A 13,430-nucleotide genomic window follows, 5' to 3' on the forward strand; every position below is an offset into this window, starting at 1 on the left:
GCCTTAGTTCCAGCTTTGCAGAAGACAGGAACCCTTCCGTCTTTTCTTTCGTCTAACCACAAATGCCCATGGAAGTTTTTGGAACACAGATACTATAGCGCAGGACAGATTATTTTTTTCAGGTTTGCACATGCAGGACATGTAGGGGCTTTGGTAGGTGCTCCGTATATGTTACGATCACAGACATAATATGTGCACCTTTATTAACTGGCTTTTATAAGATTCAGTTTGTAACGACATGTTCCAAAAACTTCTGTGGCTGCCTGTGCACTCAGCTGACGAATCACAGGCAGATATCTTGTTTATACAAAAACGACCTCACCTTGACTGCATTGCCCCAACAAAAGGCAGTAACTACCACCAACCGCTGCATGACCACCATGAGTATGCACAAAATATCTGAACTCCGCCTCGGATGCGGAATCAGATGAAAAATGTCAACGCTTTCTTTATTCGATAGCCGCCAAAGCGCACATAGTCTTTTATGTCACCTCTTGCACAATGACTATCATGCTTTAGTTCAGCAAGATATCAGCGAAGAGTATACGTTATCATTCACAAAGCTGCCACTGCAGCAGAAAGCATCCTGCAGGACAGTCATCATGTGCATCACGTATGACAGCATGTCCAATCCCAATATCGTCTAAACTGGAGTCATCATGATGTTACAGGAACGCAGGAGGCCTTGCTGTGCACAGCTGATCAATCCCAGTTGTCGCCACTGGTCTCCCGACGGACTTCTCTTCATTCTAACGTAAATATTTTCATTGCCGGTGCAGTAACGTAGGAAACACTCTTCTTTATATCATTCTTCTTTTGCGTTTTCATCAACGGCAACACTATTTCATGACGGATAAAATGCCTGGAATGTTGCCAGCGTGAGGTAGATGCGGGCACGGCAATTGTTTGTCAGGCTATGTCGTGCATGCCCAACACAATGGATGACTTGTGTTTTCTTCCACTGGATACCATTCACTTGCCATGGATTCCCAATAGTTTTCCTTGAGTTGCATATTCTCTTTTTAGCGTTGCTTACAATGAATGAAAAAGCATTTCATGCTCTAAACACGCAGGCTGACCCCTTCAAGAGCCTTGACGGATTTTAGTAACAACCATAACATGTCAGAAAGCACTAGTATCTCCAAGGCCACCTAGCAATGTGTACGTGTAGCCCTCTCCACCAATTACTCAGGCAGCTCAAAGCAAAAGCAACAAACTTTTGAAATACATCCACTGATTCATCAGCACACTATCTTCTACAGCTTTTAATTATAATGCCTTCCTGGCTCTTGTATTTAGCTTACTAGACATATGTCAACATATGTTTACGCTTATATATTTATGTTTATACTAGACATATGTTTATGCCAAGACATAGTGTTTAAAAGTATCTAATCTCATTGATTTGGTAGAAAAAGATTTAGTATTACTGAAGATAATGAAGGCCAAGCTTTTTTTTTTTAACATTTTGCACTGCAACCTGAGTGCCAATACTTACTTTTGGCAATACGACATCAGGGATTTAAAATTGCTTTCTTGTGTTTCGGCCATTACAGTACAGGAAAAATTCTCCAGACTTGCTAGGTTGAGACTTTGGCTCCTTTATAATGCAATGCCATTCTTCTTTACTGATAAACGGTGATCCTACTATATGCTGTCAAAGTCAATGACATCATGGCAAGCTGGTGTGAGAACTTTAGCACAGAATTGCCACCCGTGTGGGTGGCGATTCAGTCAGTCAATTCAGTCAAATCTGGAAATGCAACGATACACTGTAGTCATTTCTGAATTGTCTGCGTTTGAATTTATGCTGAAAGCACATCTTGTGCGGTAGTGTACAGTGAGGACCAATATGAAAGGGAACACCCGATTTGTATTCAGGACCACGAATTTTGCTCATTTTTGCACTGAAAAGTATAAGTATGGAGGGGTGGGTTCTTTGAGAAGAGAGCTGCTCAGCAAGCATTGGAGAGTAAGGTATGAAGTTCAACTACTGCAGTAATCATGCTTGAGTACTGATTATGTGTTTCCTTTCATATTGGCACACCCTGCAGAGTTCGCAGTGCTTCCCAAGTGTGTGTCGTTTCTTCAGCCAACAGTGCAAGCAAGAAATGTTCAGCTCAGCCAGAAGATTAGCCAACTTACATGGGCTGAGTTGAGTCAAGCTTGGGCTGCCGATGTCCTGTGTGCTGTCAGGAAGGTGGATAGTAGTGCTTGAATTTTGGCGCTCACTTTTCACGCATGACACAAGACTTGTACCGGGCTCTATTTTCACGGTCACCTGCAAACCACCAATACCGAATTGCCACGAATGAGTCCATTCAGTACATCTTGATCTCAGAAAGTGGATGTTAAAGAGACAATAATGTGGATTTAAATTTTAGCTGTGTAATACACTGCATCCTATAATGACTATAAGTTATATGCAGTTATAAGTGACTATAAATTGGAGGCTTAATGTTTTTATAAGTGAAGTTTATACTTTTCATAAGACACAGAAAAGAAATGGTTGGCGACTCAATCACTGCTCATATGAGTTGCTGTGGGCCGCGAGCCAATACCACAGGTGGGGTACTTTTGTTGACCTTGCCGAAATTCACTGGAATCATACCTCCTTCCATTTTACTACAATATGTACTTATAGCCACACGTGGAACTTTGAAAAGATTGATGAGCAAAAAGAAGTCATGGCACCACTACCTCTCAAGCAGTTCCCTGATCAAAGACTTCATGCGAAACTTGGTCTGCGTCCCTTTCAGTATGGCTGCTAGTGGTGTGCAGTGCACACACTAGATGGCACCTCAAATTTGCACCAGGTAGAGTTATTGTATGTGGCTCTCTTTAGAAAGCCAGAGTTGCACATCTGTTTTCCATTCGCTGCTCGCACCCCCATTTATCAAAGTCATGTGGTTCCAAAAGCAACCATGGAATGCAGAGAAGCCACCACTAAGGCACAGAAAAACAAAGTTGGCAATGGCAGCACAAACTGCTTCACCATGCTTTGGCGCTTTCTTCGATAACCAACATTTAGACAACCACTTCCAAAATTAGTATCTTGTTTTCCTCTTTCTTTTTTTTCGTGCGAAAATCACTTGATAAACACCTTCCCTATTTTTTTGTATTTTTAACATGTACAGGGTTGCTGGTTAGCATGTGTTTCGACAGATGGTGCCATGCAACGAAAGATCCAGCACTAGGCGACACCTCAGTACATGCAATGGCATATTTCTATTCGTCCCGAATAATTTGAACAACTACCATAGCTCACATGGGCAAGCTTGCAATGAAGTGGTCCACCAGGGCCCCAGATAAAACAGGCAGTTCATGAGGGTAGCACAGGTCGACCACGAGTGTTCCTGTTGTGACGATCTTGGCTCACGCATGTCCCTTCCTCTACAAACTTGGTCCGTTTTATACACTAGATGGCAGACCTTTGTGCAACTCTGCTATCCTTGAGAGCATATGCAGTAACTCTAGTACCTGGTAAAGTCCCTAGAATAAACCCAAGCTAGTGCCATCTCCCCCTTTCCACCCTTTCCCTCTCTCAAAACAGCACCAGCAGTGCTGTCCTTGTGCTTCTTCATATTTGACATAGGATAAGCCTGGTCCCCTATTGCTGCTTTCCTTGCGAGGTATAGCATCCCTTTCACCTCCCTATTATCCCATTGAATGCTTAATGCACCCTAGTTTTAGTAAGATGGTCCCAGTGTGCTTTGCAAACACTGCACAGGCCTGACCTCAGCACCAATCAACGAGTACAAAGGATGCGTGGACATTAAACATGATGCTCACTGTCACATGACTGCAACCATCAAAGAAACACACAGGAGGGGAGAATGCGGAGGTCGACAATGAATGGTGCTACTTTAGCTATTGTAGGGCCTTTAGCACAAGGAATTTTGAACTATGTGACAAGCCCTGGCATGAAAAACACGCATAGAAGCCTGCAGTCGTATGCTCTATAATGAAATGGTTCATCAGCAGACATCTTCATTGGCATGCAGAAACATCACTCCATCTCCTTCATTGGCCTCCTGAGTGCACTTAAGAGAGACTTTGCTGAAGGAAAGAGCCATGTGTCCAGTGGTATGTGGTGCAGACATCTCCTTGCTTGTCCGCCTCTATTCTAGGTGACACTAGCTAGCTAAGACAACACGATGAAGCCAAGTCAAACTAAAGGCCACTTTGCGTATACAGGAGCACCTGCTGTAATATAAATATAACCAGCAGCTTGCTCCTGGTGGGCATGTTTCATCACCAAGAGCAAGAGAAGTACAAACAGTGTTTGGCTCCCAACGTGACATACTACATGATGCCTGCAGTTTAATCAGTGTTTCGCATCGGCCTACATGGCGACAGGTGGCTCTGGCTCCAAGTGTTAGGTTATAAATACGTGTACACTTGCCCACAAAATATTGCGGGGTGCGCGAGTGTGTGGCGAAACGACCCTCCTCCCCTGCTAGCAGGGAACCCCTAGTGTCGAGACCGATGCCTGCACGCATGCGCGTCCCTCTGACACTGCAAGCGTGCATGTTCCCGCGCTTCCTCCTTGCGCGTCGCCGATATCCGAATGCAGCCGGGAGGTGCCCTTCTTGCAATTAGCGCTGTGGCGGCTTCGACAGGCAAAACTTATACAACGGAAACAGCGTTGCCATCTGGTGAAATTGGCCACCAGATTTCGGAAATCTGGTGAAAATGTAGAGCTCCTGGTGGCCAAGCCAACAAACTACTGCACCAGACAAAATCTGGGGATATCTGGGGAAAACCACTCTACCGAAATTACCGTCCACCCGTGCTGCTCATCCAAACATTTAACACTAGGTAGCGCCTGCGGCCGCCGCGATTCTAAGGCCTATATTTGTATTTGTTTATTCCTCATGAAATCCCTGTGTTGCTGTGCTACCGCTAGAGTACAGTGAACTATAAAGCTTACTGTAGCTAAGGTTTGGGCTAGCGTGTGATGCTAGCGCTAGGTTTCAACGCACGTATATTTATAAGTCGTTTCAATAGACGGCACCGGCTGTTCTAGTGGAGGAATGAATTTACCGTGGGAAGCGCGGGAAGAGCAACGCCGGGCCATCGGCAATGCGTCAAGTGGCCAGCCAATACACGTGCTGACGCTCCGCTCGTTTCGCTGTCACAAAAACCTGTGGCGCAGGCCGTCTTCGAGGGGAAACTTCCTGAGGATTCTGCAACATTCTGGGCTAGAATTTTGAAGTTTAAAAATGCCATGGGGGAAAAGCCCTACCAGGACCTTGCATTGTATGCACTGGCATGTCTTTGTTGCCCAGTGTCGAATGCACTGGTGGAGCGTGTCTTCAGTCAGGTCACGTGTGTTAAGACGAAGTACAGGAACAAAATGTCGCTGAAAACTTTAATTCGCACAACGTTGGCCTCCAGAGAGGGGTGTTGCGTGAAGTTCACTATCACAGACGATATGCTACGCAGGTTTCCATCAGGCATCTACGATGCTCCAAGCGATGATTACAGGCTCCTCATCATCACAGACGATATGCTACGCTGGTTTCGTTCAGACATTTACGATGCTCCAAGGGATGATTAAAGGCTTCTCATCGTGATTTTATATACATAATGAAATGGGTGCTTGACGAATGTTAATTCTTGGCCATTTTTGTCCATTTTAAGGCAATTTTATTTTCTGGTGAAATCTGGGGAAACTTTAGCGAGTTTCTGGTGTCGTGCCGACTTTCCAATCTGGCAACACTGAACGGAAATCAAGAGTTCATTTTCGTCTTGCTTGACTCCTTCTATTGAGCGCCTTTTCTGCCATGCTCTTCTGCGGGAGAACGCCCCGTTCGTAAAAGGAAAGAAACAATGAAGATTGGCCCCGAAAAGGTGCAGAGCAGAAAAAAATGACTTGTTGCGTTCGCCACCGGGCTCTATGCATCAGCGCTTATGACTTGACAAAAAGCGGCTGCAGCGGCGCGCGCAAGCTCACGCTTCTAAACACGCTTCACATAGCTGTGCCGTCGAAGCCGCCACAGCGCTAATCGCAAGAGAGGCACCTCCCGGCTACATTTGGATATCGCCGGCGCACAAGCAGGAAGCATAGAAACATGCACGCGTGCAGTCTCGAAAAGACGCGCATGCGTGAACGCGTTGGTCTCGACACCAGGGGTTCCCCGCTAGCAGGGGAGGAGGGTCATTTCGCCACACGCTCCCGCACCCCGCAATATTTTGTGGGCGAGTGTACATAAATACGGAAGAAAATGGATGGAGGGACTTCTGTCACCCCGTAGATCAGTGATACACCGTCACATGTGTCATGCCGAAGTTGCTGGTATGGCCCTTAATTCATTGGCGGCAAAGTTATCTTTTGTTTCATTTTCCTTTGATAATAATATGAAGTTTATTGCAAATTTAATCTACATCTCTAAACAGTTGTACGGTAAATTTTTCTGATGCTTTCCTTGGCTTCATAGTATGGTGGACTCCTAAGCTATAAGTTTTCAGAGTGCTTTCAGGGCATTCGAAATGCCCTTTCAAACAGTCAGTTCCAAGTTTAGAATTATTGATGTAAGCATACAGCACAACATTTCTGCTTCAAGCTTTATGCACGTAGATGGGAGACCTCATTATAAGCTTAGAATCCAGGGCTGAACAAAGATACTTTGAAATTGTACCATGAACAAATATATTACACTGAGGCTATAAGTATTTGAAATACAGATAACAAGATTCTACAGGATTAAGTGCATCCAATATGATACTTGCTATTTGTATGTCAAATATATTTCGATACATTTGTGCATGCTCATTATGGCATCACGGTAGGAGCTGTTGCAAATTTATAACAGAATTGGCTTGTAAATTTATAAACTCCTGCCAACAAACCTCATACATTTTGAATTTCCTCCATTCAGATGCAAGATTTTTTATCAATGCTCTAACTTAAACTCACCAGCAGTCTTAAATTCACCAGCAGTCTATGGGGTTCACAGTACTTGCATATAAAATCAGCACAGGTATGTTGCACAATCAGCTATCTTTCCATGCCACCTTTACAACTGACAGGAGACAGTTATTAAAGATTTGTGGGCCTATCCAAAAGTGGGTCAGTGCCTAATTTTCTACATGTTTAGATAGGAGGCAACCGCATTTCTCGAGTTTGTCAATGTAGTTTTGTAATCGCTCTCTATCAAGCTTCAGATTAAACCCTAAATATATAACGGCAATGTTTATAAACAATATGTAATGCCATAGACGTTTCATTTTTAGGCAAGAGTAAATGGGCCTGAATAAAAATATGGCATAGAAGTGTTCAAAATGCACATATATTTAATATTTCATTTACGATTAAGTGTAAAGTTGGAGGTGGAGCTGTATGTGCTGCTGATGATGGTGTTGCAAAATGCGCATCTTTCATTGACCCTGTCCTTGTCAGACGAAGAAACAGCAAAATATTTGGTACCTAAAAGATCATGCCAGCTCTTATTGGCCAAGTTCAGCTCTCCGGTGGAAATTTCAAGTCAATGTATTCGCAAGTGCTGGGGATATCTTGCTCATCACCCACATTTGGGAACTGCCACTTTCCTTAGAAATGAACCCTGTTTGAGGAAAAAGTTGAGTAACATGACTGGGATCTCTGTTGCTCCAGTCTCTCGTTTGTTGATGAAACATATGAGCGACAACTGCAGGCAACTCAATAAGGGGGCTTGGTCGTGTACTTTGGCACTTTTTGTTAGTAAACATCGCTGCTGATGGTGAGCTTGCACTTTTCTCACCAACTTGCTCGTGACTGTATTAACTATTCCAGACAATTGTGGCGCAGCACCTTTTGTGCTCATTGCTCCACCAGCACAATAGGGGGGATCGAGCGGCCGTACATAGCAGGCAAAGTGTCGCACCATTGCACATCTAAGCACACAGTCTTGTTATGTTGGTGCTTCCCACGGTACCAAATTGAAAATGTTTTTGTTCAACCATACATTCAACCCATGCAAACAGTGGCAGTGTTTGTTCTATGTTGTCTAAAGTTGCACAAGTGTCACCAACAATCCCCATGCAAAACACCCTGAGCTGTGCCGACCAGAAGTGAAAACCCAGGCAGCATACTCAGGCAACGGGCGTGCCATTGGCTAGTCACTTGAGGCACTTCTGGGCAAAGAGTGACAGATTCTAAAATTTCAGAACCAAGCGATCGAGCAACTAGATTGAGTGTACCGGTCGCATAATGGCCTAGCATGTTGTTCGTTACTGTTCGTGTAGTCATGTAACATGCGAAATCACTCAAACAGAGTTTGAGCTTTACTGTAGAGCTTCTTTTACATTCTCATGCAGAGGCACTGCATCACTGTGGCATACTATAAGTGCATTTGCATCTTCATTTTGAATTCAGTGTGGAACGCACCCTCAACAAAGTGTCTTGAGGCAAATGAACCAGCGCCCCAAATTGACAATAGCGCTCATAAGGTGGTACTATAACACGTCATTCTCAAACTTGAGCCATGCACTCCTTTGATGAATTATGACGATTGCTTTAGCTTTACCCCATTCCTGGCTTTTGATATGTGCACGTTGCACAACATCTCATTACCTCAGGAAACAGAGCCAGTCGTCAAAGTTGTAAAGTGGGCACATTTTAGGTGGATGTATACACACACAGGCAATATGTTTATGCATTGTTCAAATTCCTGGTCGTGTTCAGTTTTTGTAAATATATGAGCCAACAAAAAGTGACACGTCTTAGAATAAGCTTTAATGGCTGTCATCCCACAACCTTCACAAAAGTTGTGGGATCATGCCCCACCTGCGGCAAGTTGTTTTTTCGTCCGCTTTCATTTCCATTAATTTATTGTTTCTTTATTTTCATTTATTAAGCACAATTAATTTCCCCTGTGTTGTCCTTGGTGCCAGTGTTTGTTGGCTTCTTATGATATGACTAATAAAAATCGGGCCCCTCGGTTAACCCCCTTTCTTCGCGTATATAACATGCATGTGTCTTTGATACTAGCCAACCATGCTTATGATCAACTTTTGAAGGCCTCTTTCTAGGTTCAGAACTATTAATTTGAGTCTTAATTGTAAGTGGTCATGTGTTCAAGGGACAGTAAAGTGAAACAGTGAATCAGTTTACACTGGTAAAATAGTCTCTTAAAACTTTACTTTTGCTAACTTTACGATGAGAGTTTTATTACTAGAAGAGGAAGTGAATGCCAAACTTCAAGTTTCTGAATGTTGTGCCGAAACCTCAGCATCAGTATGTCAGTGTGATGTAAAGTGTTTCTAAGAATTTTCGCGTATTTGCGCCTTCATGGTGCAGTAAAATTCTGCAAAACTCTCAAAGTTCAGTCTTTTACATCTTTAGAATACAATGTATTTCTCATCTACCAATAAAAAATTAACCAGGCCTGAGCAGACAGCATCAGATTTCACAACATCATGGCTAGCTGGTATTGAAACTGCGCGTCACCACCAGTCTTGCTCGTGCATCTTTCCTGGCTCACCAAGCTGCTTTTAATGGTAAGAGTGGCTATTTTGGTATCTTATAAGGGTATAATTTATTATTATAGTTCAAATTATTTTTTCTTTGGCGCCCCTTTATGTGCTGCAGGCACTGACGTGACAGCTGTGGCTCCGCATAACATACAAAGGCAATGAGGAGGGTGCAAAAGTACTGGGAAGAAGTTCTAGAGAAACCGAAGGTGTTTCTTCCTTGAGAAAACACTCAGAGGCTATAAGAACGAACACAATGGACGCCGTGTCGAAAGCTCTGCTACGCTGCTCTTGTCTTCGGTTGCAGTTTTGAAACTTGGCATATGTCTGTCAGGTTTTCTTTTTTTCTTTTCTGTCTCATTTTTAGTTTGATATCGCTTCAGTCGTTCACTCAGTGACAACGATAACAAAGCCCGACTTGACCAGTGTACAAAAGATAATTATATCATCGCTGAAATCAAACCTTTCTAAATGTGCCAAAAGTGGCATGTCTTTGTCAAAGGTTGTGTTATGGAAAATGGACATGGCAACTGTGCAGTATCACAAGCTACTGACACGTGCACCAACAACCTGGCGTATTAGTCTCAAATCACACCGTGCTGCCGAAATCCATGCAGCCACCCCCAATTGAGTTTTGCCTGCCGCCTTGCCCAACATTTCTCTGCAATTCAGCCTGGGCTAGAGCACACTGTGCTTGTAAGTGCTAAAATATGCAAACAATAAAGGTCCAGATATATATATATATATTTATTTACAGAAAGGCAGAGAGGTCAACCTGAGCTATAACTTACTGTGGCCTGCTACTCTACACGGGGGAAAAGGGACGGGGAGGAAAAGGGTTGATGAATGGTGATGATGGTATGAGGAAGAGATGCATATATACAAGTTCACACAGAGTTGTAGCATCTCTAAAGCCATGCGTCCAGCCCAGTGGCTTGGAGGAAGGTTCTAGCGGCACTTGTTGTCAGGGCTGCGCTGTTTGCATTAGGCCAAGGAACTAAATAAAAGAAACTCGTCTGATAGCTACCTCTTACTGACCTTTGCAATAGGAGAGACCAGTTGCTGTCGTTCTTGCGTGTATGCGGGACACATGCAAAATATATGATCAAGTGTTTCTGGTACCTCACAGTATTCACAGTTTGAGTTAGTATCACTGCCGTCTATCAGATGTCTATAACGGTTGGCGAATGCGACACCAGGGCGAATCTGGTGCACCATGCTCGTTTGGCTTCTTTTGGGCTTGTGAGGCATACGAAATTTCATTTCTTGGTCCCATTTGTGTACTCGCTTGTGTTGTCAATCTGGTTGGGCCCAATGTTCCAACGTATGGTTGCGTATTATGCAACAAAGTAGGAAATTTGTGTCTGTTCGTGAGAATGGAATGCGTAAATTCAGAAGCATTATTTAAAGCAGTTTTCGCTTCAGCGTCTGCCTGTTCGTTTCCTATCATGCCATAGCATGAAGGTATCCACTGACAGGTGACAGTGTGGCCATATCTATTTGCGTGGTCGATATGCTCTGTAATTTCTATAGCCATGGGATAATATGGGCCCCGTCTGAGGACACAGTCAATCATTTGAAGAGCTGGCTTGGAATTGAAGAATATCGTCTATGCCTGAGAAGGCTTCTCGAAGAGAAATCGAAGTGCCTCCTAGATAGCAACAAGTTCTGTGGCAGTTGATGTTGATCTATGGTCTAGTTTAAACCGCCAAGCGATGATCATATGTGGGATGACGAAGGCTGCAGTGGAGGCATATGGTGTGACAGAGCCATCGGTATACACATGTACAGTATCTCCATACTCTGCATAAATGTGAAACAGGGTAAGTTGCTTGAGGCCAATAGATGCAACGGATGACTTTTTTGTAATTCCAGGGATCAGCAATGTAACGAAAGGTTTAGGCAGAACCCACAGGGGCATTCTCGGAATACAGGCGGGAGAAAATCTTGACGGCAGAACACTTTGATGAAGCGATAGAGTCCTTGAAAAGCTAGAATCTGGGTGGGTGGCAGGGAGCTATGACAGAAGATGGTGCCTGTGTCGGGTCAACACGCGAAGGTACATTCGAAGAGGCTCGCAGAGCAGGTATACACCAATAGGACAAGCACGAGCTTCCACTATTGTTCCATTGGTTGACATGCATCGTGGGAAGCCCAAACATGTGCATAATGCTTGAGCTTGAAAGGTCTCCAGCCTGCGCACACAGCTAAATCCCATGTTTGAGAGCACCGGCATGCTGTGCTGTATATACCCTATGAATAGTGCTTGGTACAATTGGAGTAATGACGACTCCGAGGGGCCCCATCTTGTTCCTGCAACAACGCGAAGGACGTGAACAAAACTCTTCAGCTTTGACTTCAGTGCGGCGATGTGTCTTGACCAAGATAATCCCCGGTCTATGACTAAGCCAAGGAATCTGTGGTGTGTAACCGTAGGTATCACCACTCCGTTAATGATTATCGGATACCTGGTCATTCTTTTTCGCGTGAATGCTATCACGGAACATTTTTCTGTTGAGAGCTGGAGGCCTTGATGCCGCAGATACTTAGCTGTGATTGTCACTGCACATTGAAGACTAGTATACATTTGGGGACGGGTACTCCAGATGCCCATATGCATATGTCGTCCGCATATGTGCTAATCTTCACTGTGCTAGGAAGTTCGGATGCAAGGCCAATCAATGCAACGTTGAAAAGAGTTGGACTGGGAACTCCCTTTTGTGGAGCACCTCGATGGATATTGTACTGTCCGGTGTTGCCGCCACTTGTCGACATATACACCGTGCGGCCACTGAGGTAGCTAACAATCCGTGCATATAGCCGGCCACCGACGTCCAAATCTTCCAGTGCATCAAGGATTGCATAATGGAGTACATTGTCATGTGCATTCTTGATGTCCAGAAAAACAGCTCCAACTAACCGACTGCGACTTATTTCCTGTTCAACAGTGGACACCAAGTTGACAACGCCGTCAATGGAAGGACGGCTTCTTCTGAATAAAGGTCCAGCCAGCTACAAAAGTTTACAGGAGACAGGCTTCATGGCAGATGCGAATTTCTGCTCTGTTAAGGCATGACACTTCCAATCTAAAAGCTCCCTGTGTAAGTCGCAAGGGCTGCTACATAATGAAATATAGAATGTAATGCTATGTGGCCCAGCTGCATTGGAATTCAGCTGTTTTGCAATTCCCAGGTCCTGCAAAATTTTGTGGCTAACTGTACGCACAAAGGTGCACAGAAACACTGCTTATGAATAGCAGTGTTTGCACTCATGGTGTCTGTTTACTGGCTAGCCAAAGAATCTGCACTTTTGGTTTATGCAGTCCTCTTCTAGCACTTCTCCAGGTTATGTATAGAGTCTTTGTAACCTTTTATGGCTTTCTGGTGGTTCACATCATCCCCTGGTAAATGAATTGTATGCTTTCAGTTAAACAACCACAGTAATATACCCTGCGTCCACTACACTGAGCTGATAGGTGTCAGTGGTTTGTGCATGTTGCCATGCAATTTCACATTCGATCAACATAATGTGCCCTCTGGTATGAATCCAGCTGCACTCATTTGAACTGGCAGATTTAAAAGGGTACTGACACAATGTTTTTCTTTCGTTTGCTTTTTAGATAGCTGCTAACTCTGTAATCACGGCATAAAGACTAAGTTCCTCAGATGCAAAACAAATCATGAGTTATATATTCTTTTATAGCCACCAATTCTAGATGGCTACAAAAATAGAACGCTACTTTGAGCATGTTGAGCAAGATGCCTCTCCAAATCTCTCTCTCACACACAAAAAAAGAAGGAAAGAAAGACAGGGGAAAAAAATACACTAGGCTTCAGCAATTTCCCTAGCACTTAACTCATTTACTGCAGCCGCAGCTGGCTCTCACAAATGACACTGCCATCTTTTGCAGAACAACTTCCTTGCGATGTACACAACATTGTCCATATTATGATGGCAGCACAAAGAAGATGGCA

The 13,430-nt window shown here is 44.0% G+C and overlaps 1 protein-coding gene across 6 annotated transcripts in view; it reads right to left on the reverse strand.

The window, feature by feature from the left end:
* Positions 1-13,430, reverse strand: part of Eip74EF (Ecdysone-induced protein E74) — a 279,178-nt gene that overhangs the window by 152,920 nt on the left and 112,828 nt on the right. For all 6 annotated transcript variants that reach the window (XM_072287798.1, XM_055073631.2, XM_050184044.3 and 3 more), the window contains one exon: positions 2,146-2,281. In XM_072287798.1, coding sequence (XP_072143899.1) covers positions 2,146-2,281 — 136 coding nt within the window. The remainder of the gene's footprint in view (positions 1-2,145; positions 2,282-13,430) is intronic.

The sequence above is a fragment of the Dermacentor andersoni genome, chromosome 4 (assembly GCF_023375885.2).
Source record: "Dermacentor andersoni chromosome 4, qqDerAnde1_hic_scaffold, whole genome shotgun sequence".
NCBI classification, from domain to species: Eukaryota; Metazoa; Arthropoda; class Arachnida; order Ixodida; family Ixodidae; genus Dermacentor; species Dermacentor andersoni.